This window comes from Centrocercus urophasianus, unplaced genomic scaffold (assembly GCF_019232065.1).
Source record: "Centrocercus urophasianus isolate 14NV4802_14NV808 unplaced genomic scaffold, USGS_Curo_1.0 seq_17, whole genome shotgun sequence".
In the NCBI taxonomy this organism is placed as follows: Eukaryota; Metazoa; Chordata; class Aves; order Galliformes; family Phasianidae; genus Centrocercus; species Centrocercus urophasianus.
Genome location: NW_024884722.1, coordinates 20,050,318 through 20,076,482, shown reverse-complemented (window position 1 = coordinate 20,076,482; position 26,165 = coordinate 20,050,318). Strand labels below are relative to the sequence as shown.

The 26,165-nt window shown below is 39.1% G+C and overlaps 1 protein-coding gene and 1 long non-coding RNA gene across 4 annotated transcripts in view; one reads left to right on the top strand and one right to left on the bottom strand.

The window, feature by feature from the left end:
- The first annotated feature begins 24 nt into the window (after window positions 1-24).
- LOC122160067 lies at window positions 25-2,624 on the top strand. Its single transcript, XR_006168731.1, has 2 exons — window positions 25-1,414; window positions 1,560-2,624. It is a non-coding gene; the product is annotated as an uncharacterized LOC122160067 (long non-coding RNA).
- Window positions 662-26,165, bottom strand: part of VCL (vinculin) — a 58,516-nt gene continuing 33,012 nt past the window's right edge. Inside the window, exons 7-22 of one of the 3 annotated variants that reach the window (XM_042818265.1) lie at window positions 22,181-22,271; window positions 20,724-20,871; window positions 20,090-20,243; window positions 18,979-19,154; window positions 17,659-17,849; window positions 14,955-15,154; window positions 14,204-14,332; window positions 13,109-13,258; window positions 12,393-12,501; window positions 11,089-11,391; window positions 10,385-10,509; window positions 9,868-10,053; window positions 6,949-7,155; window positions 4,567-4,770; window positions 3,845-3,949; window positions 662-3,180 (exon numbers count right to left, since the gene is read on the bottom strand). In XM_042818265.1, the coding sequence (XP_042674199.1) occupies window positions 3,034-3,180; window positions 3,845-3,949; window positions 4,567-4,770; window positions 6,949-7,155; window positions 9,868-10,053; window positions 10,385-10,509; window positions 11,089-11,391; window positions 12,393-12,501; window positions 13,109-13,258; window positions 14,204-14,332; window positions 14,955-15,154; window positions 17,659-17,849; window positions 18,979-19,154; window positions 20,090-20,243; window positions 20,724-20,871; window positions 22,181-22,271 (2,625 nt within the window). In that variant the 3' untranslated portion in view covers window positions 662-3,033. The other 2 variants (XM_042818266.1, XM_042818267.1) reach the window with 2 other exon arrangements.

Genomic DNA, 26,165 nt, shown 5'->3' with positions numbered 1-26,165 from the left:
CTGGGAGTGCTGCCAAAGGTGAGCATCTCACAGGTTCTCATTCTTTTTCAACCATGGATAGAGCTCCGTTAACAGAGTTCTTTAATCTATGGTCACTAAGTCATAGCTGCCTTCTGGCACTGCTGGGCTCCGCTCAGTCTCTCACTGCCAAGAAATTTTGGTTCTGGAAAGTCATTATCTCTGTATTCTGGGAGAAATTTTGACACAGAAGCACAGAAGGTGGTAAGAAGATTTGTGCCAGAAACAGGACTATAATTCCATGCAATTGCCTTTGCACTCAAGTAATTTTTTGCCAAGGAGAAGTCAGATTGGATGAAGTGCTGGCCAGAGCTGCAGCTCTTCCTGTATTGACAGCATCAGGCAAATGCCATTTCCAATGCTGGGAGCCTCGGGGACGGCACTACTGGGAGTGGTGGCCTCTGATCAGGCTCCTGGAACAACCCCCACTTTCTCCCACTGGGCCACAGCACCTGCTAAGTGCTTTCAGCTGCAGTTTCACTGGCAATCAGGACCAAAACCAACTGGTTTTAATCAGAAACTGCACCTTTCTGCTCAGAAAAGCATTATTTTGCTATACTGTTTCTGCCGTTGTACCTGTTTGCTCCTTTTGTTGCTGCAGTATCAGCATTGTTCCATTGCCATTAATACCCACAGGCTGATGTTTGTACAAATGCATTTTTATTGTTTTAACAGAACCAAAGGATAAGGTTGAAAACATTAGACTATACATAAATGCATTTTGGCTTATAAACAACATTTTATAGTGGTAAAACATTTCTAAGTGACATTCATGGTCTTTCTCCAATTTTTGCTGCATTTCAGGTCTGAAGACCAATAGTGTTCAAAAAAACCAACCCAGTAATTGCATAAGGTGAATGAGGATCTCAACTTCTACAAAACAATTTGAGAACCTACAGCAAACATTCTGGAAGAACGCCAAAGGCAACCATGATTTGTAACTCTCCCACAAACGTTACTCAATAAACAGAAAGTGATCTTTGGCATAAACAATTATGTATTAAAGGCATTAGTAATATTGCATTAATATCAGTCAAGCAACTAAACACTGATGCTAAAAAAAAAATCTGAGAGAAGCTTGAATGGGAGGAGAGGGGTGGGAGCGTGAGGAAACGCAGGAAGACTATTTAGAAAATCCCTTTAAAATTACCCTTAACTATTCAGTGTTATTTACTATTAAATAGAAATTACTACATTACAATTACATAAAAGATCTGGTATAAACCGACCAAATGCAAGACATTCAGGTTAAGGCTCTGGCACCTCTTCCTTCCTCTTCCTGTTCCAGGTAATCACCAGAAGAGAATACCAAGGAAAGACCCCAAGTACCACGTGTTTCATGATACCCAGACACCAGGAGCAAACTGAAGACCAACACATGTTTTCTCTTGCTAAGGTCAGGTTTGAGGCAGATGCATTAGAATCAGTTTAACTTCCCTTTTTAGATAACAGTGCAGTGGAGGGGTGGGAGAAGCAAGTCCAAATGTGGAGTGTTACAGACCAGCAAAGAGCAGCTGACTATTTTCTCTCTCTCTCTTTAGGCTGTGAAACATCTGCTCAGTCTGACAAGGCCACTTCAATAATGGTTGTGCAACAATTACCAGCAAATAAAAATGAAGTGTCTCAGGAGGTCCGTGCTGATTTGGGCAGAAGTTTGCAAGTGCTCATTGCAAAAGTACAGCAACCCATGATAAAACAGCAATTCCAAATGGCAAAAGAGACCAGGGAGCAATAGACAAAAACTACATATAGGAAGGCATGTTAGATTATGTTAGAATAAAAATATTTGAAGCCTATTTTATCCAGAGCGCGTTTTGTCTACAGAAGACTAAACAGCACATGGTTCAATTTACTAAGACTCAAAAAAGTTTTCAAACTGCCTAACTCCAACTATGATAAAACCAGTACAAATACCTGGGGACACTGAGCATTAGGAACTGCTGCTCGCTGGCAGCCATCGGGCCACCTGACGAACTTCCCACCTCTGTAGTACGTGGGCTTCAGAAAGCTTAAGCAATGCTATTGCACTGTTGGAAGCAAGAGTAGTGAGTCAAAACATCTTCTGAGGGTACTATTCTTGATCTTTTGATTGCCATCTCGTGTGGCTAGAACAATGAGATGCAAAGAAGAGAAAACAATGACGACACATGCCTTGTGCTCACTTTGCTTTCCAAAAGGAAGGAGCGTTTCCGTGACGTTTTCTGGTTCTAGACACAGCTAGATTCAAAGAACCAGGATTTTTCAGTTCAGTATGTCACTAAATTGAGCAAGAAGGAGAGCTGCACAATTTAAGGCCTCCAGCTGACAACAGCGTGCCACTGACATTCACCAGAAGCATCTCGGTACAGCACAGCAGTTCTGAAATGCTACCTATAGGGTGCCAGGAGGGTGACAGACAGCTCCAGTTTTTATTCAAGTACTTTTTCGCCAAGCAAAAGTCAACAAGAAAATTAAAAAATACATATCATTTCAGCAGTGGGATTTTAATCTTCATTTTACAACTGCTTGCCCCCTCCCATCCCTTTTTTTCCTTTTTAAAAATCCAAACCACTTCTGAACCATTTGAAGAGCCAATTAAAAGCCTGCTGAAAAGTTGAGTGTTCATACACCAAAGATTTCCCTAAATCATTGCCAACTTACACTGTTAGTGTCCCAGCCTCTCAACACAAGCTTTAAGTGAGGTCTATGTATTGTAACATCATATGGAAACTACTGGAATATGCAGTGCATAAATGAAATGTGCTTCTGGGATTACAGACTTCAATATAATCTTCAAGAGATTAAAAAAAAAAAAGAATAAGAACCGTATTATTGGAAAGAATTTTGAGGTGTTTGATATCAAACGAGCTCCAAAGATATTTTAAATGCATTCTCTTATAACTCATACCCTTAGAATGGGGCATTAGCATAAGCTAATTTTAAGCTTATGTATACAGCACCTTCTGCTGTTGATAAATCTCTTCCATTTCCAAAAAGAGGCATTATATGTTACAGAAGACAATGCTTATTTGGTGTTTACTGATACCATGGGGTCTTTCTGACCCAGCGCAGAGTGAATCCAGCATCTGTTCTTATCTTAATGGATGCTGCTTCAGCTTCTCTCACAGTTTCCTTTACAGACTGCATGAGATTCTGGGCATTATGAACCAACATCTCAGTTGCCTGGAAAACAAAACAAACATTATTAGGAAATAGCATGTTCATAACAGTGGGATGGAAACCCAATGTGCACAGTAATTCCCCCAGTACAGCATTTTTAAGGCAGTCTACTGCTGAAAAGTAAATTATACTGCTACTCGAGTGATAGTTGACTCCCAACAGTACTTTCCTGCTTGTCATTAGGCAATGAAAGTCTGAATAAAAGCACAATTTTTCAAAGCCGAATAATCTCTCAAGCCAGAAACTGCAGGACTCCAACTGAAAAATACGCAATTGAAAGCCAACAGAACTGTGAAATAAATACTCCATGACGTCCGAAGCATTTTCACTACGAGCCGCTAGGGGGCGCTACCACCCCACCTGCGTTAACCCTGCTGTCGCTTCGGCTGAAAGTTCTTTTGCTAGCTCGCCTCTGGGAGGAAAGGTGATTAACACACCGTTTGTACACAGATTTGAACCAGAACAATTGTTGTGCTCGGAGAGGACTGACGTTGTTCCTTTATTCAAATGTAGCTTTTGAAACAGCAAGCAATGCATTAAGTTTTCCTTTCTAAGCCCCTGAGGGAAACTTCTTGAGTTCTCAGCACACATCTGCTTTAGTGTTGTTTCTTTTTCCCCATAACACTGCTCAGCAGTTCCACCTCCCATCAATTTTTACACCTCCTACCTGTTCTGATTCTTCATCGCTGATGTTAGTCCTGCCCAGCATGGTAGCTTTAACTGTGGAAAGAATTTTGAGTTGTGTGCTGATGGTTGGGATTCGCTCACAGACCTGAAGAACAAGGATAAAAAAACATTTCACACTGTAAATTCAACTGATAACACTTTCTCCTCCCTTTAGATTAATTCTCTGGTTTTCCTTTACTATCCCACAAGGAATAATCATAGGGGTCCCCATAACTTTCAAGACTTTCAGACAAATACAGGTAAGATGACTGAACATTTTAATTGCTCTGCGAATTTTTCTGGAGAAAAAACATTCTCTTTTCCTCTAGGTATTCCTTAGGTGTTCAGAGCTGGGAACGGAGGGACATTTATCTGTGTCTGAGAGTGGAAAAAACAAAACTATGCAGTGTTACATTTCTGCTGCTATTCTTTGACACAATAGGAAAGAGTAGATGAAATACAAAGCAATGCAGAAATGGGAGAGCAGTGCTCCTCGCACAGTACTTTTCAGAAGCTCTCAGACATTACCATCTTTCACTCAGCTGTAAACTGATCTGACTTTACAAAATAAGCACCACTACGGCATGTAAAAACACACATGGCTTGTAACATTCTGTCAGGCTGCAAGTGAAGACACTTGCATTTTACTGCAGCACCTCCTCTGCTCACAGATGGTAAGAGAAGAACCAAGTATTTCGAGGCGCTGACAAGTTAACTCATTACCTGTAAGAGGTTTGTTCTAATGCGTTTATCAGTGCATTGCTTGGCCACCTCTTTGGCCAACCGAGTGACTTCATCCGATGCCTTAGCGATGTCTTTTGCACACTGGATGAGGGCACGCTTGTTCCCGCTGCCTCCTCGCACCAGGCGTGACATCTCCGCCATGAGCAGCGCCATTCGTTTAGCAGCAGCAATGATGTCGTTACCCTGAAGAGAACAGCAGGGGTCAGTGTTTGTGTCGGGAAGGCAGCTTCCAGAAGTCACAACTGAGCAGCCTACGTTCTGGTAGCAACCCTTTCAGGAAGTCAAGGACGGAAAAACCATTGTGAACACAGAAGAGGTTTCTTCAAGGAACAGGGAAGATCTGCCCTGGTTATCTGCCTATGGCATACTTCTCTTCCTAAGACTCAGGGAAAAAAGTTTGCTTCAAAACTGGAAAAAATGGCAGTGATAAAGCGTTAGTTTGTCCACGAATAGGAGCTTCTGCTCTGCTGGTTATGTTTTAAGATAAAGCGTGCTATTAGCGTTTGAAATTCCAGATCTCTCAATAGGGGAGTAAGGTAGTTGTTTCCTAAGTGTGCTGAGCACCTCATTAAACCAAATAGCACTGATTTGGTTACGCAGTTGAGCATCATGTTTTCACTGGCATCTAAAACTGAAGTTGTTCAAGTATATCTGTGCTGCTACCTTGCTATGTAAGTGGAACAAGGAAGAGGAAGACAATCTGTAACAAAGGTTTGCCACAGGTAGCGTGGAAATGAGAAGCAATATTATTGCTCGGTTTTTCCAAGTTATTTCTTGAAAACAGTTATTGCTTTTTTATTAATTCTCTCCCTTCAAAATATAGCTTCTAGGAGAGAATAACTTGTAGTTTAAAAAATGATCTGGTATTACTACAAATCAGATTTCTTGTGTTAATTATATCAAGATAAGTCACAAAAATATTTTTAATATTTGCAATGTGGGAATTAAATACCAAGAAGAAAAAAAAACAAAGCAAAAATGTTTCTTATACTCTGTTCCAGAGAGAAACCTATGCAAGAAAAAAAAAAAACAGTCCAGAGTTATGGGTTGTTAATAGTCTGTTAGTACATTTAGATTCACCTTCCTGAGAAGCTGTTAGACAAACGTGAAACAGAGTGCCACGATGCATTCCTACTGTGTGGATGAAACATTAGCAGAGTGATTTTAAGTATTAGCACACACATTCTTCAGTGCAGTTACACAATGAATGACCAATAAAGACCACAGCAAGAAGTACACAGTGAGAACCCAACTGTTTTCTCTGTCCTTTGCACACACTTCCATGACTCACTACTCGTCAACTGAAGAAGATACTGAAACACGTCATTAAATGTGGCACAGATACGGGTGGCACACAAAGCTGAACTATTTGTTACCGTGACCTAATATCTAACGTGTTTGCTAGTATAACCAGCTAGGATGCAAGTGACACAACACAAAGCTTTTCCATGTTTTCACGCAGGAGGATCAAGAAATTAGGACCAATGTCATTTACGAAGCTCTCTAACAAGTTATCCAAGCATCAGAATCTGAAAAGGACAAGAACATTTTAAAGCCCTTTTTATTAAAAATAGATTTGTATATCTATATATACATACACACACACACCCCTAACCTTTGTTATGGAACACCAACCTTTCTTTTCGTGGCATGCTATTAAAAGTGACAAGTCTTGCAACCATTTGTGCTCAGACAGAAGAAACAGGCTACTTGTGAATGTCTGAACCCCGTGTTAGACGTCCATTGGTCTCATACAAACAATCTCAATTCAGCAGATAACAGCATTCAGTGCAGCTCCTTCATAAAAGAATTCTCTCAAAAGCAGCATTTGCAATACAGCCAAGTGCAAGCCAGCAGACAGTCAGTCCTCTTCAGTAACCACTGCCATACAAAGCCATTCCTTGTTCGAAGGTATTTTAATTGAAGGCACCAATGGAGGCCAAGCACAGACACGTGAAATGACTTCTTGAACGCTGTGTACACTGCTGCATCCGGAAGTCATTAAGAAACCATGAGCGATGGCTTCCTAGGTAGCCCAAATTAATGTAGAAAGAAAAGGAGGGAGGAAAGATAAGAACTGCTTACAATTTGAGAACTGTTGTAACAAAGAAGGACAGGCAGATGCAAAGAGAGAAGAAGCCTTGTAATATTAATAAGTGACCCAAATCAAGCTTCAGTCTGGCACTGACAGACAGATCTAGCAAACTTGTGAAGCCACTCTCAGTCCTCAAGATGAAGTGCAGGCAAATGTTTTCATTCAGAATGACGGGACCCAGCAGGGATCAAGAGTGATGCAAATGTGTCAGCGTTCCAAATGGCTGGATGCACACAGATCAGTCCCCGGGGGAGACTCAGGAGTACCTTACTAGACCACTTGGTTGCTTCCCGATGCAGAGACTGAGCAGCAGCCAGAATGGGCTGGTTAACAGGCTGATTGGTTGGCATTAACAGCAGCTCAGGCTCGTAATCATCTTCAATGTCAGAGGGGAGACTGAATTCAACATCTGCATCATCCTCCTCATCTATATCTACACCAGCCTCAGCCGCTTCATTAATCACAGTCACAGGCTTTGCAGGTGGCAGCAAGGGTGGAGAAACAGGGGACAGGTTAGTACGAGAAGCAGAATTTGGTAGAAGAGCATGAACTGAGCTGTTTTAGTGACCAAACATCCTCTTGGTCTCTCCGTATCTGATAGGACAGCTCTAGGATCAGGTCAGAGGGAGGAGGGGAAGGAATACAAGATTAGCAGAAAGAAACAAACATTTCACCTGTGTATCAAAGTTACCAAAAAAAAATTAACAATTCAAAGATGCAGCAACATTTTTCAACTCAGCATACAGCTTCTACACACAGAGGCTGATTTTCAAAACAACATTTTTCTGGCAAGACAATGGTGAAATGAAGGGATTTTCTGTTTTAATGGAAGCCATTTCACTGGCTAGAAGCAGGCACAGCAGCTGATGACTGTGGCGTTTGTGCAGACAGAAAGCATGTATGAAAGCTCTTTCACACAGATGTAAGTAAGAGGAAGCAGCAGCAGGACCACAGAAAAACCACTGATACTGTGTGGCTGTCAAGGAAGAAAAGGTGGAGTACAGGAAAGAAAAGTGAAGTACTGCAGGTAACGTGAAAATGAACAAAACCAGGTTATGAAAAGAGATGATACTGAATGTTATGAATGACAGTAATATTACAGTTCTTAAAAAAGAGACTGAAACAGAATTAGTAAATTAAGAGGATTATGAAGCATATGATACTGTTTTGCCACAATATGTTGTACCCGTTACCTTTTAAAATAAAGACAATCTAAGCAAATATATTCCATTAAATTCATTCACAAAGATGAGATAACAGGACTGTAACAGTACAGGCATTTATAATATAGCAATATTTTAACAGAAAAGATACTCTAACACATTTACTAACTTCAATTTTTGACTGTATTATGCAAAACAACCCTTACCAAAGCCTATACATTTGCAACTGAGTTTTGCTTGAGGTCTAATTTCCTATCCAAAGACACCTACACCAGCAGAAATATGCAGAAGCTTTGGAAGGAACAAGTTTTAATATCTGTATATTGCCAAATTAACTCAACTTTGAAGACTTAACTCTAAGTATCAAACCCGTGAAAAGCTTCCAAGTATCCCTCATTTTTAAGGTAGCTTTGACACAGGAGCCTAACTAAGCAAAACTTCATTCTCTCTTTTAATCACAAGAGGCAGAAAAGCAATGAAATCTAAAGCAACGGCTGGTTTTTAGTTTGTGCCCCATAAGAGAATGAGTACACAGAAGCCTGGAATCCCCTCCATGAAAAGGAGTTTTTGAGAAGGAGAAGAAGAAATGAACAGCACATCCTACAGGAAAGAAGAATGCTACCAGTTGCTTTTGAAGACTACTTGCCTTCCCATAAGCCTGAAACATCAGTGAGCTACTGTAAAAGGACAATGAAGCAGAAGGCAGTTGACAGTCTTCTGCCATTCAGCATGAGGCAAGACACTGTGTTTCTGCCTTTCCAAGTCTAACCTATATCCCTTAGCAGCAGTGTCCATCAATCCCTCTTCCACCCAATAAGGAAGTGGCTTAAACTATAAACATGGTTTTAATCTTCTAACCTTCCAGCCCTATATAACTGCTTGTAAACATATTTAAGAACTTGGACTGCATGTGCCAAGTTGTTACTAACAAATAGTGTCAAATAAGCGTGCCACCACCTCCTTCCCCAAAACCTACTGGCCAAGTAACTGTATCTTTATTGCTAAAATGGACGCTTACAGAGCATTAGAAGGACAAATGTTAGGTGACCACTAGGTATGTTACAGTCTAACTCCTCACTAATATAACATTGTATGTGGTATAGCCAGAAGAACTGGCAAAGTAAGAGCATTTCATTTTAAGGAAAAGGCTTAAACAATTTTGCAGGATTTTTTTTTTATGTTATCTATACTTCCAAAGCATTACTTTCTTTATATATTCAGTTGAAGTTGATTCTGTAAAAAAAAAAAAATCAAAGATTATCTTCCCATTTACCACACAGATGGCTGGAAGCAAAAATTGGAGGTCTTAAAAGCAAAATTTTGACCATAAAGTTAAGCCTGCAGAAAGCTGCTATTCTCAAGTTCTCACTTTGCTACTAGAGGAAAAAAAAAATATATATATATATATATATACATACAGTTTTTATAAGTCCCATTCGCATTTATAGGAATGACAAAGACTTTAGACTGCTTTGTTGTGGCACTATAGAGCATTAAGGATTTTGGCCTTGACAGTGAAAGTGACTTAAGAAAAAAAAAAAAAAAAAAAGACCAGGCTGCCTATATAGAGCCCCTTTTTTGATCTGAAGTGCACCAGATTAACTGCAGCTCATAACATAAACCAACTCATGATTTCTGCAGCTGGTGGCTGCAGAATTCGAGCAGATTTCCTGCAAGCAGTTAAACAAAGCAATCAGCTTGTTAACCTAGAAAGGCACAAGCAGCAGTGACTGTCTAGCAATACTAGCACTAAGGATCACAAACAGCTTAACACGTTTGTGTTCACAGAGTTATGATAATAAGCTTTCTATCATCTACCATTCTATGATTCACGAGTATTAGGCCAGTTGTACCTAGTTCACTCTGAATCTGTAAGGATTTCCAATTCCTTCTCCAACTGCAATGTTTTACTATTTGGTCTAAGATTATTCTCTGCATGGAGGCAGCTGACAATGGGCCAAACTAACACAGTGATGCAAAATAAATATTCTTGCACAGAATACACATGTAACAATTTCTTACCTTGCTAGACCATTTCCGAGCCTCATCATGCAACTGCCTAGCAGCCATCATCATAGGCTGATTAATAGCTTCTCCTGCTTTCTGCTCTGGGAACTCCTCATCCTTTTCTTCAGGGGGTGGTGGTCTGGGTGGGGGAACCTCACCTTCTGGAAGTGGTGGTTTCGGAGGAGCAAGCTCATCAGTCAGCTAAGGAGGGCAGAAATCTTGTTCAGTGCAACGAAGGAGTACAAAGATTAAGCACTGGGTGTCACAGAAAGAGAAGATGGCATAAGCTCATACTTTCTTTTGGTTTTTCAAGTGCTCCCCTGTTTAAGGAAACACCACGTTCTAATACCTTCTTTCAAATTTTGGACTACTTGGGTTTCTTTTGTTTTAGGACTTCTAGCCACATGTTTATGTTGGCTGGCCGGTTGACGTGTTCTATTTCTGAGAAGTAATAAATTTATTCAAGAAATTGCATCATGCAGTCCACACTTTGTCAGTGGCAATGGAGTATGACAGGTTTTGTGGCACTTACATGAAGATGCTCAAGGTCAGGAGGAGGAGGGGGAAAATCTGGTTCCTGAGGCTGGAAGGCTTCTCTAACTTTGGCCACAGCTCCCAGAATCCTGTACCCAGAATCCAAGAAACTCTTTTGCAAACCTGAATAAAAATCCCATTCTCAGATTAGCAGCATTCTATAATATTTAGAACTTCAACACTAGCCAAAAATATACTTCTATAAGGTAGTATGTAGAGTACACAGATATATCTAAGAAATGAACAAATTTTAAAAACTACCAAAGTGTTCACGCTCAATTTTCATGTTTGTAATATCAGTATCATATCTATAAAATACGTAAGATAAAGCTTAGGCTGATTAACAGTAACAATCAATAGCCAATCAGCTTTCAGAATACAAGACTGCAATATTTTTCTTATATATGCACAGATTCAAGTACACATGTAGTGATAATCATAAGGTCATGAAGTCACATAATCAACTAAAATGCTTGTAGTTCAAGGGAATCCTTTTCCCTTGAACACAGCAGAGGTCTGTGATCGCACTCCAGAAGAGCAGGATGCAGCACTTATTGGTGTGACGCTGATCTCACCAGTCTGGAATTTAAGCATACAGAACTTCCATAATAGGAGATCCCTAGCCAAGGCAACACAAGCACTACTTCACATCATCTTCCACCAGTAAAAAATACATCTGAAATCAGCTGACAGAATCCTTACCAGGATCAGAGATATTTCCAGCTACAGCTTTGGCATCCATTACCATTGGTGATATAGTTTTGCTCAGCTCATCAGAAGCCGCTTTAACAGCCTCCCGGAATTTCGGGTCTTCTGAATTCTCAACCTCCCGTTTTGCCACCAGCAGGATGCGGTTTGCTCGCCTAGCGATGCTGGTGGCTCCAGCTACCAGCATCTGAGGTTGCATATTGGCCATTGCAACTTTGCATTTATCGAGATCTTTCTTAATAGCCTCTTCTGATGCATCCAACAGAGACTTGGTATCGATGGCTTCATCCACTAGCCCTAGAATAAAAGTTGAAAACGTTAATAATCCAATTTCAACTCTGGAAAGAGATATCTGGTATTCTGGTTTACAATCAGAGAAGGAACCACTGCCAAAATGAGGGATGGGGAAGAGCAGAAGGCAGCATGAAAAATCAGTCCAAACATTACACTGCTGTTGCACTTCTGATTATATATGGTACTTCCAGCACTGTAACTGCTGTCAGACCTGTGCCCTCTAATGACACCCTGAGCTCCTGCTCATCCACCGTGGAATGTTGCCTTTATGACTTACACAGTATACACAATAGCATTACCTTCCTTCCAAATTTCTTTACAAAAATTCACCAGTTTTGTACTTTTCTTGTTCACACAGAAGGAAAGATTCCTCTGGTTGTGCTTTAACTTAAGGGTGATACGTAGCAATAAGCAGTAAAATTGTAAATTTTCAGAAGTTAATTATGGAGATAGACAAAGGTGCAGCAAACAGTGAGGACTAACTATTTTGTTAGCAGCACAATGCAAGAATCTATGCTTCTGAGTCTTCTGAAGACTGAAACCTTTAGGCATCTCAGACACAGTAGATTAGGAGCCTTCTTTTATTCTACTACTACTTTCACCACAATAAAACAACTTTGAACATGCTTTCTTCCCCTGTCGTCAATTTCCTGTCCTCATTTAACATGCCAAGATCATGAAGTAAGAAAATCCTCAGTGTGCCACAGAGATATATCTCTGCTAGAAGCACACAAGGTATCCTGTTTTTCCCAGGAAAGAACCAAAGCCCAACTTACTCCCCCTCACTTCTCAAAACAAGCAGCAAGCTATTTTCTTTATGCAGTTGCATGTTGCACACACACATTCCTGGGGTCAGACAGCACGTTTCCACTTCTCTCAATGCATTTATTTTTGTTCACTGGTTACTTCCATACATGCATTCTCAATCCAAACAAAAAAGGATAATAAACCATACCAGGTAGGCAAGTAAAAGTATCATCTTCAACAAGAAAGCCTACTTTTACCTGTCATCTTTTCTACATTATCAATCCATTGGTTTTTCATTGTTTCAAAATGCTCATAAGCAGCTTGATTTCCAGGATTTCTCAGGAGAATTCGAGCTGCTGATACTACCTGCCAATAGAAAGTGTTTTTGATTATGAAAGCATCAGTATTTAGAAGACATCTAAACATTCCTGAAAACGCATTTGTTTTAGTACTGAATGTACAGCTCCCTTGTAATTCCAGCTCATCACCTACCTGCTTAAAAATTTACAATTCCTCTGAAATTTGTTTATGATAGAAATACTTCTCTAGAACTTCAATTACTTGCTTTTATACCATAAAGTGTCTTACCATTTACAACCAGTTCTTGACAGCATTGAAGTACAATACTTACAACAGACTCACTAATAAACAAATTCTAGATAGAAGCTTAACTCAGAAAGTAAAATGTTGTAATAAAATAAGCAGAAAAAGTGCTTTTTAAGTCTTAACGCAACTATTTCAAGTTAAGCTACTAACACTTCTGCCCGAAAGTTGAAGACTGAGACACAGCACCTGATCACCTCATCCTACCTGGCCTTGTACACACAAGTACTTGCCATTCCCCCTTTCAGAATGTCAGTACTATGCTCTTTGCTGCCATTTAGATCTTACTGTGATAGCAGAGGCATATGGAAAGTTCCACCCAAGTCCTTTCCAACCTTCATAACAGCATTTTGAGTGTAAACAAGCAAACCTGTGGGGTAAGCTCCCTTGCTGACTTCACTGTTGCCTGAATGCCCTCCACAGTCGTCTTATTAGCAGTTCCAACTGCAGCTGCTTTTTCTGCTGTTGCTCCCAGTCTAGCAGCATGGTTTTCAAAATTTGCTGCTCTTTCTTCAAACACCTGGTTGTCCGAAAAGAAAAATGCATTAAAGAAGCCTTGCTTCCTTAACAGAACAGAATATTTCTAAAGCATCAAACTACAAGACCTCCAAACTTGACACGACTCCGGACAGGACGCAACAGGACAACACAAAAGGTTTGAAACTCTCTCTCATCCTTACATTAGTGGACTTCTTTCTTTATTAATTCACTTGGTTCCCCCAAAGGCTACTATCACGTTTTATGGCTTTGAAATACAAGCTACACTAACTCCTGATTTTCATTTTAGCAACTACTGAGTTGAGGCCAGTTTAGCTTACAGAGACTAATCTTTGCACCCAGAATCAAGAAAAAACCGCATTTGGAAAAAATATGGGTTCTTGCTCTAAAAATCGAGGCTTCACAATGGAAAAAACATTCCTCTTCCTGCAGTTTTTATTGATTCAAGGACACAAACTATACTGTTGTAAAGTTCAATTCCTCAAGGAATTGGGAATCACTTTCATCACATTCAAACAAACCAGGCAAACAGAGCTGGCAAGCATAGAGTTCTAGACACTTCACAGGCCATCAGAACTCGAACTACACTACGCAGTGAGACAACTGTTTAAGTACATTGATCAACATTGTTATGAATCAGCTTATCTAATATTGAGACATACAATTCAGGAACTGCTGCCAGTGATTCTGGTAAATGAATATTTAGCATGCTCAAAATAACAGGACACAAATATAAGAGGGAGTAGTTTTCAGCATTTACTGAAGTCAGTCTCCAAGACATCAGAAACATTTGCATGGCAATCATCCCAGTCAGAATTATTAAGCATGAATTACACATTTGTGAAAATACTGACTTACTTTTCAAAACACAGATTCAAAACACCAGTTTGTTTTCCGAAACAGTGATGCTCAGAAAACAAGTTAGTAACTCAAGTTCCACATGGGGAAAACACTATCAAATACTTGCCTCTTCTCTATTGGGAGTATCAGAAGGAGCAGTAGCTGCTACTGCTAACAACTTAATAGGAGTTGTAGTGTCACTAAAAATATCAGACACCTCCTGGGTCATTGCTTCTTGCATCCGTGCTTTGAGATCCTTAAAAAAAAAAAAAAAAAAAAGGCAAAATTTTTTTTTACACATTACACAGAAGCATTAAGAACACAGTAACATTCCTAAGGGTTACAATCCTACATCATCTTCTCATGACAAACAAAAATAGGGAAAAAAACAAAGCAGATTACACTGAAAGTCATACAGATGAAACAATCTTAGAGGCATGTTTGACAAATCACGTGCTTTTACAGCATTCAAAATGCAAGCAGCATACACTCTACTCACTGAAGGAGGATAGAAGCCATGAATGGAATAATTTGAGACTCTGCCCCTCAGATTTGCAATGCTAACATACTATCTTCATTGAAAGTACGACTTCTCCTCGTTTTTAACTTCTAAATTGTTCATTTGGAATTACACTAGGGTAGGATGGTTGGACTTGCAGTTAGATGGTCTTAAAGGTCTTTTCCAACCTGAGCAATTCTATTATTTCTTTGATAATCTCTATGGCATAATATCAAAGTTTTTGTATTAAAGATTGCTCTAAATCTTCCAGATAAACATATGTGGTTTTTTTCTCCTCCACCTACATACAAGCTCTTTATCAGAGCAGTGCAAATACTTCCACATACATGCATTTCACTGCACAAGATGAGATTTTTACCTTCAGGGAGTCCTGAAGCTGAGCAGCAATTGCCCTAGCCTGAGGAGACTCTCCCTCCCCTCTTGCTGCAAGGTCAGCAAGCTGGGCAGCCAGCTGGTCTACACGGTCACACTTGGCAAGCAGGTCCTGACGATAAGGTCCCATCATAACATTGGCCAAACGACGACCTTCTGCAACCAAACCCCGAATTGCTGCCTGGCCTGCAGCGGAAGAAGATGCAAGGCATTAACATACAGGAGAAACAAAACTTGAAAGCCCAATGCAAATGTATCATGAACTAAATGATATTCCACAATTTCTGGGTTAAGAACACATTTTCAGGTGCTAAGAAGGATCTGCAGCTTCTCAGTAAGCGACGGCAGCTCCAAACTCTAGAAGAAATTCAACTCTCACCAATTTATTTGGTCTATTACAGCAAGAGAGGCCCCGAGATGCATTCTTTTTTTTAAGCTAGGATGGCCTCAAGATCACAATTACAGCAGTGGGATATTCTTACATAAGTCATCTGTTGACTCCTATAGAAATCATTTGTAAGCTTCATGTGCGGCAATTCATCTCCATGCCATTTCAAGTCATTACAAGCTGAGCAGGAAGACGGTACAAGTACAAAACCAAGTTGCAAAAATAAATAAATCAGAATATCCTCTTCAGGCCTTCCAGAAATCATGGGTGAATAATGTCTGGCGTCCACCGGTGGAGAAAAGGAAAAAAACTATGAAGCGTGTGTTTTTAGTTTTGTTGTTGGTTTGTTGTTTGGTTGTTTTTTTGTTTTTTTTTGTTTTTGTTTTTGTTCTTAATTGCTTGAAAAGTTATTTTTAGTTAGATAATTTCCTTCACTCAATCACAGACACTTCCTGTTCTTTCGTTAACAACATGCGTCTGCTCTTTCAGTAATCAAGTAGTATTCCTTTCAAAGGAAGCCATCATATTCAAAACATATTAAGTCCTTTAAAGACCTACTAAAGAATCATTTTAAGCCAACATTAACATACAAGTAATTCAAGCTCATAATCAAGCTCAAAATTACTTGCCTGATTTGTATCTGCCCACAGCAATTACATTAGCTGCCACCTAACTAACCTTATTCATAATGTAACTGCATGATGAAGTGACGAGTGTTTATGAAAAGAAGAATAGTAATCTGTCATCTGTACTGTTACTTCAAAATGCAGTTTGCATTGCACTACCTCAGTTTACCTGCAAACACACAGATGTTATTTCATCACATGGTCATTCATACTGGAGAGATTACTGAAGGAATATTTCCATATTATCATAGGGCTGAAAAAAATCAGGTCAGAAATGCTGTCCAGAGCACGTATCAGAGAACGGCTTGGGTTGGAAGAGACCCTAAAGTTCCATCCAATAACCTCCATGCAACCTCACTTACAAGCTCTTAAATAGGTCTAGGAGAGGTGGAGACAGCTCCACCCCTTCCGGCAGCACAGGTGAACTGCCTTCACCTGCGCTCCCAGGCTGACTCATTGCTCACCTCAAGTAATCAGAGGTTCAGGCCATGATTCAGCAGTTCCCATACACCCTTCATAGATTTTTGTCATTATGCATTACAATTGATTCAATCCTGTAGTACATGTCCAGCACTGAGAAACTTTGGCTCCTGCCACAAACTTCCAGTACGTATACAAGCTTCATGATTAACAAGGTATTTACAGGCTCTGGGGGTGATTTCAGTTCCCTTTTACTCTCTTGAACTTAAAAGAATAAGTTTAGGTTTTGTGCTTCTTCAAGTCAAGCACCTCAAATTTTATTATGTTCAAGAGAAACAACACAACTGCGAAGATTTTCAGTTAATGTCAAAACGCTTCATAAGAATTATCTACTGCCTTCTTGGTCATCTTATTCAGCATGCTTTTGGCTCATCAGGAAGTATGAGTACACAACTCCACTATTCTATATCCAGACAATGGCGGAGTTTTGTGTTCTGCAAATAAAGCTTAGTTTCACGAGTGTCCAAGCTATCAGGATCACCATCTCTAATTCCATGATCTGTCATCCATTATTCACACAATAGAAATTACCTTCACAGATATAAGGAAAGGTATTAGAAAGTCATTATATGTCTACATTTATTACTGCTTCTTATAAGGCATGTTTTGACTTGCATCAGCTGTGCTACTTGGGCCTAATTACTATGGGAAGAACTACTGAATCCAGTCTTGAAGGTTCATCCACCTACTCACAGTAGCATCAGAAGAAGCAAAACAAGAACTTTGAGATGTTTTACAGTAAGCTTCCAGTGCCATCATTCCTGAATGATAATTATATGCTTGCTGATAGCAACCTAGGATTCTCAGATCACTTTTCTCATTAAGTAGCATTCTCCTCCGATAATCCAGAAATCATACAAGTAGTAGCATTTTTAGATCAGGACTGTGAAGGATTTGATTCCTTATCTATATATGAATGACATTAAGAGCAAAGAGCAGCCAAAAGTCTGTCTGTTCTGTAATACGCATTCCCCCATCTTTGTCAAATTCCCTTCCACAAAGAAAATTACCAGCCAGCTTGATAGTTCAACAGCAAAAACTTGGCTACAAACCACCAGCCATGAACTGTGTTATCAATGAAGAGATTCTACTCACCCTCTCCATCTCAGAAGCACTAGTTTTTTTTCTTTTTTCTTAAAAAATTAAGTTACACCAGAAAAATGTGATAGAGCAGAAGATCATGCTGAAAAACTTACCTACTCCTCGATCGTCAACTGTAGGATTATCTATCCACCTTTGAGCCTGCTCAATCTTGCCCTCCAAATGGACAGCTGCTTTAACTGGCCTAGTATTTGCTACAGCTCTGTTCGTTTTGGATTGTAAATTCTGAAGTGATGTAGCTATTTGCTTGGCCAATGCACGGGCCTCGGGAGAGTCGCCTTTCCCACTGAGGATTTAAAGAAAAAAGTCACTTAAAGGTCATTCACAACTAATCCCAAATTTAATTTGGCAGGAAAAAGATGACAAAGAATGGTACTTTATCTTTTCAATAAGGTCAAACTTGAGACTTGAATCTCAGAAGAAATAATGCCTGCCATCCATAAATCCCCATTCCGTTCTGCTGCTGTAGCACCTGCATATTACTTTTGTTCAGTGCAGCACTGAAGCAGAGGAAGGTATGATATCATTCATGACTTTGATTTCCCATAACCATGATCACCTGCAATAATGCTATGCAGATTGCAAGTACAAAATTAAGCAGCAACAGACACGAGGCTATTCATAAACTAGAAAAGGGATAATGCATTAGGACACCTACAGCAGCAAACGTCAAGAAAAATCTGAAGAGTAACTTCTGAAAAAAAAGTATCATCTCCATACTGCTACTGGCCATAACTTAAAGATCACAATTTTTACTACGATCATCTCTCACTTCAATTCTCAAGCAAACCCTGTGCAAAACTGATATTGAAATACTAGATGCAGCTGAGCCCTGAATACTACGTAGCACAGTTTTCTCACATTTATACAGTTACAGCTTCCACAACACTTGCTTCAAGATCGAAACATGTGATAATCCACCCTACCAGACAGTAATGTGCTGAGCAAAAAACAGTGATAATCGTCTGCATAAACAAGCTGAAATTTCACATTATCTCATTCTTCCTAAGTGCTTTGATATCGCCAAGGCAATTGCCTGCAAAATATTTCATAGGCAGTGAAAAAAATATCTTTTATAGATATACAACTCCAGTTAATCTCATTTGGAGGAAGATCTTGCAAATCAGGCTTTAGGATAGAAATTAAACCAAAGCATTAAAAATGATAATATATTTTGCAGACGAAATTTTTAAAGGCATGTTAAAAAACTTCCCCCCCACCCCCCAAGAACTGAACAGTTATTCGCATTCCATTTTTACTAAGTAAGCTGAGAAGCATAACATGTCTATTCACAGTTCTTGGAGGAAAATACATTCCAAAATTAATCACTAATATTCTGATTAATTATTTTACAACTTTGAACTGCAAATTAAAGTAATTTAAATAAAATATATGGTGAGACAATAAATACATACTGCCGTCGCAGATCTGACAGCTTAGCTGTCAGAGCAGATATTTCCCCCAGGGAGCGAAGGATATCATCTCTTTCTTTAGGCTCCTCACACAGCTCTGCAACTTTCCTTGCTTCAGACATAATTCCTCGAATGTGTTCTTCTCCTTCACTTCCGCCATTGGGATCTGCAAGCCAGTTCTTAATAGACAGAAGTTGTAGATGAGTGAAGACAAACTATCTTTTTTTTAAATATGTTTTAATAAACAAAAAGAAAAACCGGTACAGCTGGCAGAGCTTGATTTAACAGACAGTTTTTCCTAAAAGCAATTGCTAGAGATTACATACCTTGATTTGCTATTGTCAGGTAAATGTTCTGTTTTGAACACCGTGACAAATTAAATGAAACCTACCCAAAGACTGTCCATTCCTTGTCCCCTCAACATTTGCCAACAATATTTCCAGAAGGGAAGTTTAACTAGCTGCTTTAATGACTCATGATCTCAGAGGGTTCCGATGAAAAATAACAGATGCTGTTTGCACACAATGTAACAGGTTCCTTGCAGAGCCCTCACTAAAGTTACATTATCAGGCTTTTCATCTGATAAGACATATACACACACACTAACATATGTGGGCTAACTACATACATATATTTATACGGTTTTGGAAGATTTGTTATTTTATAACAATCATCACCACACAGCGACCACGCTGAAGATTAAGCGATACAGAAATGAAATAGCAATGGAAACAATAGTTTCACTGGCTTCTGTTCGTAGGTTCTATGCCCTGAATTCCACTCCCAAAACTCCCACTTACCTGTGCAGTCTGAAACTATTCTTTCCTTTTATAAGATGACTTTCTGTCCTAAGTTAAGACATTTCCTCACTGTAAATTCCTAACACTCAAGGTTTTAGCAATGCTAAACAATCCATGAAAAAAACAAAGCTCCAACCAAACTCATGGCATCCTCTACACTCATGAATTTAACATTTTCCTAACTGAAGACAAGTATTCTCTATATATTGTTCCTGAAGAGGAACTGTGTCGTGTTTGGATACTTCTACTAAGCTCAAAAGCTTATTGTGACATGTAACAATTTTCTGAAGCATTTACTTAATCGTTAGCAGTACCTGAGCAGCATCAATCTTCTTTGCAATAGCCTGCTTAGAGTTTGTCATGGCCTCCAACTTCCGGGCTGCATTCTCCACTTTTGCAGTGAGCAAATCCAGGCCTTGTGACACCTGCTGTGCCTTCTGCATCGCCATTGGTGTAGCACCTTGTCCTCTGCCAAAGAGCATCACAAATTCAACTCAGAATTGAGCAAAGCCTTTCTCTAACAAAGCATCAAAAAGTAGTTAAAAGCATTCCCAGCAACTACTGCAAGAGTTACAGTAGTTAGTTATTTGTACCTTTAAAAAGTAATTCAGGAGTAAACATTACACCATGAAACCATTATCTGTCTCCCTAGTGGATCATAATAATAGCTTTCTAGGTTTCCTGCACAGGCTCTTCTTCACTTTTTCTTTTTTCTTTCTTTCTATGGGCAGAGGACAGTGAGTACCACAACAAAAAATGAACTGATACAACAACACTCCAATTTGGAATATTTACTACACTCAAGAGCAGATTAAAAAAATGTTTAACACAAAAAGCCTCCCTTTTCTACACGTTAAGAAATGTTACAAGTAAAACCATGCATTTGTGAGTTCAGAATAGCTGTTTTAACAGCAGAGGAATACTGTCCGTTAGAAGTAATAGATTTACCTAGCTCGGAGATCAGCAAGTTGATCAGTCATTTGGCCCAAAGTTTTGCACGTTCCCAGGATCTCCCTGCGTTCTTTGCCTGCACACAATTCTCCTGCTTTTCCAGCTTCATCAAGGATCTGTCTTATTGCTTGCTCACCAGCATCCCCTAAAAGGTACAGTCAGGTAGTAAAATATCAAGTCATACACGCTTTGATATCTTTTAATAAACTGCTGGTTTAATAAAATGCTGAATGTCCCACCACACCAGTTTCATCAGACTCAGTCATCAGAGTGTATTTATTAAAATCTACGATATACACCAAATGTGATTTTTATGAGATCACATTTCTGAAACAGTACAGCATAGTAATAATAGATGGTAAATGGTGCACTTTATTTCAAGTAATTTAAAAATTCTGTGCTCATAGCTGAATTTCTGTAAGTAGAAATTCCCAAAACTTGTGATGTATTCAGGCTGAGAACAGAAAGAGCAATAAGGAAAGATTTATCCCTTTCCTCAATTCACCTCCAACTCCACCCTCTTGTGTTATGAGTATTGGCACCTCCATTTCCTCAATTAAGCTACTGTAGTGGAATTGGCTCAGAAGTCCTGCCATAAGAACACTCAGGTGACAAAAACATTATGCAGTTAGTTTGGAGTAACATATTGAGTAAAAACCGACTTGAAGTTTTAGAATTATTTTTGCATTTGTCTCTACCAACTGAATACTTAATGTTTTACTGCTTTAATTGTCATCATAAACAACAGAAGGCTCTGAAACTAGCCATGTTGCCAGCACCGGGTATGGCAAGGGAATGAGATCAGAAGTGTAAGCAGCAGCTCCACTGGTAACAATAATTCACGTTCAACTCTGTATTACTTTGGCTTCAGTTTCAGAGGAAGTTTTTCAGATACGATCTTTAAAGTCCAAATGGAACAGGCCTCCACCTGCTTTTACTCACTTTAAAGATGCACACTAACACAAAGCATTTCATATAAACCAAGGTAACTGTTTTTACAGTACTTATTTTGCACTTTTTCTGCTAAGCATTTTCTGTCAGGACTGAAAGAATAATACCTAAATTATTATTAGAAAAACCTAAAGTTATACAAACATGAAAATACAGAAGGAGGAGTTCTAAAGATTTGCAACAGTTCAGTACTGTTCAATGCAATTTATTTGGTTTCTATTTCACGAGTGGAACGCAAAGAAAAATACATACATTATACAGAGCATATGTAGACAATTTAAAACAGGAGAAAGATTGCCCGATCATTAAACACAATTTGTTTGCTTTCCAGGGTATAATGAAAAGACTACCTATGGGCTGCTTCAAAATGATTCACTACCTGTAAGTTATTGATATCCAAAGGAAATTTTGCCTCACACAAGTGAATTACTCACAGCTTAAAAAAAAAAAGAAGAGGAATCAAAACACTGTGGGTTTTTTTTGTTTGTTATCTTTATTATTACCTGGAGGTGCGTTTGGATCTCTCAGCCAACCTTTTGCCTGGTTCATCTTTGAATCTATTAGGGCTAAAGCTCTTTTCATGGCTTCAGTGTCCTTTGCAAAAGAAAAACCACCACAATGATTGTCAAAAGCTCGAAGCACAAATAGCCAACTTAACAAAAGCAGACAGAAGTTGTATAAAGCACAGCCTACTTACAGAAACACATCCAAGTAAGCAGCTCAAAACCCATTTCCAAACTAGCAGATCGTAGTCACTTCTTTCCAAGTCAGACAGACATTTTCATTTCACTCAAAATGCAGGAAATACGCATGCAGATTCAGTGATGTTTCTGTCTCTTTATTTACTAGTGTTTTACTTTCTCAAGTCAGAGCTCTAACAAGCACGTATCTCAGAGTTAGTACCATTTTTCTCCTTAGTGTGTACCATAGCATGAAGATTAGAGTCAACATTTTAAAAATGGAAATCAGCCAGTGAGTTTTGCAACTTCTGTGCACAAGACTGCACATTTGCATTTTTCACCTGCTCTGTTGTTTTAAGTCAAATAACTGCTGCCCACATGAAGTTCAACCATTAGTTAATTCCTACAATTCTCAAATAGAGAGTTTACTCTCTACAGAGACTTAAAACACACTTATTTACCCATGGCTGTTTTAAACTCAGAACTCTCCCAGGAGCATTACAGAAGCCGTTCCTTTGACTGCTATGCTGCATTCAGCACGTCTTCAGCTCGAAAAGGTAAAACTACCTGCTCCTCATCTCTCTGCATGCTCTGTTAATTGTTCATGTCTCCTTCCTCCCTAGAGACCACAAGTTTTCTGCCCTATACAAATGGAAAGACAATCAACAGAGCAGGTCCCTTCATAAGGAACTATTCTGTTCTATTCAACACTACATATACATTACCAGAGTAACAAGTACCTTAAGTAACAAGTTGGGAGAAAGCCAAAACAGCTTTTTACCACACATGTAATGGAAAAAATTTCCAACGAATATAACATCCCATGATTAGTATAGAGATGATGAAAAGAAGCCTGTCCCTGTGCTGCTACCCATGTCCAGCTCTACAGAGAGCAGCCAGCTCCCACAGTCGAGGAGCAGTCATCTGGTAGAACATGCGATACCCTGACAACGCTAAAAAAAACACCATAGTTTGGTGGAGCAGCTCATTCTGCATTCTTAGTCCTACTTTACTATAATTGTTCTGGCCTTAAAGCCTGTTTTATTCAGATATATCAATCTTTCAGCAATTCACATAATGCAACTCAGCAAGCAACTTTCTAACAGCTCACATGATACTGCTGGATGATTTTAAAGGCTGTTGAATCACTGCCCAAAAGAGCCCAACAAAAGCAGAATTTTTTGCACCTGGAAGACTGGTTCTTAAACCTTGAAACCAGGCTTCAGGGCTTAGGCCAAAACTTAAAGGATAAGACATTCAGCTAGGGTTGGGAGGGGGCACAATAACCTCCAAGTCATCTTCTCTACAGCGTGAGAATTGTGCATTTAATATATGACAAGAGTTAAGCAAATAAGTATATAATAAATTAAACACTGAAATGTATGTGGAAAAAACCTCACCAGCTGTGATGGGAGATATTAGAGTTTTATCTTGTTTTATGTATGGGCTGGAGTAACTTCAGCTTGGAATGAATAGCCTACTGGAGGCCTGTTCACCCATAAATAATTTGAAACAAAAGGATTAACTGAATTTTTAATAAGGTGACAGATGTTGCTTAGTGTGCTCATGAGATGATAGGTGTGGGATGGCTGAGAAAAGCGTTGGATGGATGAGAGGGGGCAAAGATCCATTTTCCTCTTTTTACTAAAGCAGGCTTTTATGTCATCTCAGCTGCCTGCAGAAGTGCAGCTACAGCAAAATGATAAAGAAGGCTCTGAATCTGAATTTCTTATCAAGTGATTAAATTAAGGGCATTTCAGCTTCTGCGTTCACCATTACCCAAGCAATACCAGCATTCATCATACAAGGGCCACAGAGTTTAATTGTTCTGCAATACAAATATTACTATCCTGTGCAAATCTTTGCTGAAGTCTGCGTGTGCAACAATATCGTGTCCCTTTCCTATTTGAAACAAAGACCTGGTTAAGTCTCAGTGCAACAGTTGCAAACTGTTCCAGGCAGGCTGCTTGTAAAGCGCAGATTTTCAATCTTCGCAGCTAAAGCTGCCAAGGAAGGGAAGCCCTCTCAGCTTTAGCCTGACAAGGAATTTCCATTGCAAGGACATGAGTAATTTTTAAATGAGAAATTAGAACCTATTCTTAACCAGGCTTATTAGTACTACACATGTAATAATTTCACTTTTGTTTCTGCCACAGTTGTGTACGGTATGGCAAGAAAGGTGTAGCAATCCTGGGATGTCTGGCCTTATCCCCTGACCCAGGTTAACAAGCAAGAAAATGAAAAAACAGCACAAAGGAGACATGCTTGCTCCAGGCCTTACTGCCTGAAAGTGAGTAAAATTCCTGACTCTTTGAACTGTTAGAATGCCCAAACAGTTCAATACATTGGAAATTCTACTGTTTCAGGATTTGCCAGCAGAACATCTGTACAAATAAGGAAAGAAAAATTCCTCCAGATAGCCTGCAAAACATTTCATGACAATTATTTGTCACAAAAAAAAAAAAAAAAAAAAAAAAAAAAAAAATTTTTTTTTTTCCCCCCCAATGGGGGCCCCCCCCCCCCAACACGTTGGGGAAAGGAGTTTCCCAACAGCATTATTATCTATTCAAAAGAGCTAAACAACTTAAGTCAGTGAAGTCAAACAACTAGGGTAACACTGTCTGAAGAGGAAAGAACAAGCTGGCATTTTAAAATTCCACTCCCAAAAGAGCACTTATTCACAATATGTTTGTACAAGACTTCTGCTACTATCAAGAATTTTGAGATCATTCATGGAGCAGGTGGTATTGACACTGCCTTTAAAAATGAGCATAATAAATCCTACACTCCCCTTGCTGAATATAAAATACAACCTCTGACACAATTAAGTGGTCTAGCCTAGTGATAACTGCATTTCATTACCAAAGAAGGGAATGTTGAAGAAAAAAGGCAAAGGCGGCCTTCTGGCAGAACAGATAGCTTAGTCACCATCCAGGGTTCGACCCTACACAATACTAGACTTCTCAGCTTCCAAACTTTTAACTCCTTATGGAAAGAGAAGGCATATAAACTGTATATTACTTCATGATTCTTTAAAAAATGAGAAGTGTAAAAGAACTGAACCACTGTAAAACAATGAGAAAAAACTGAACAGAACTGCGAATGGAACACATCAATGCACTTTGTTTTTTGTTTTAAGATTTTTGTCAGAGATCCTCATTTGCTCAGCATTTAACTTCTAAATCAGCATGTTATTTAAAGAATATGCATTTTTTGGTGTGAGACTGTTGCAGTGAAGTAACAGCACTATGCTCTTCAGAGTCTGTAGCAAAACCATAGTAGATTATGGTAAAGCCTCAATTCTAGCTCTATACATTTGTCCCTTCCATACCTATGATGATTTTGTGATACACTTGCATATAAACAATTCAAGACAGAATAACAAACAAAATGAACTAACATCAACATTAGGATGTAGTACACAGAAAATTGTCAAGGCTGTGTCCTGAATTTTGCCTCAGAAGTGGATGGGAAGAAGATCTTTCCCTTAATCATCAGGCACGAAACACATGCAACAGTCATCTTGAGAAGAAATTAAGAGATTTCATTCTCCCTCTCAACAAATAAACACACATATACACTCACACACAAATACAAGGAAAAGGCCAATAACATGGGGACAGCAGAGAACTAGTTCTCCATCTCACTGCTTTTCAGTCAAAACTGCTTGGTTAATGCCCAGTGACAGAGCTCCAAATTGTGAACGTCTTCATTCAAAAGCAGAAACAAATTTTAAAAATTCTCTGCTCAGAGCGTGAAATGAAACTTCAATTACACTTCACTGCACTACATTCACATACATAACAAA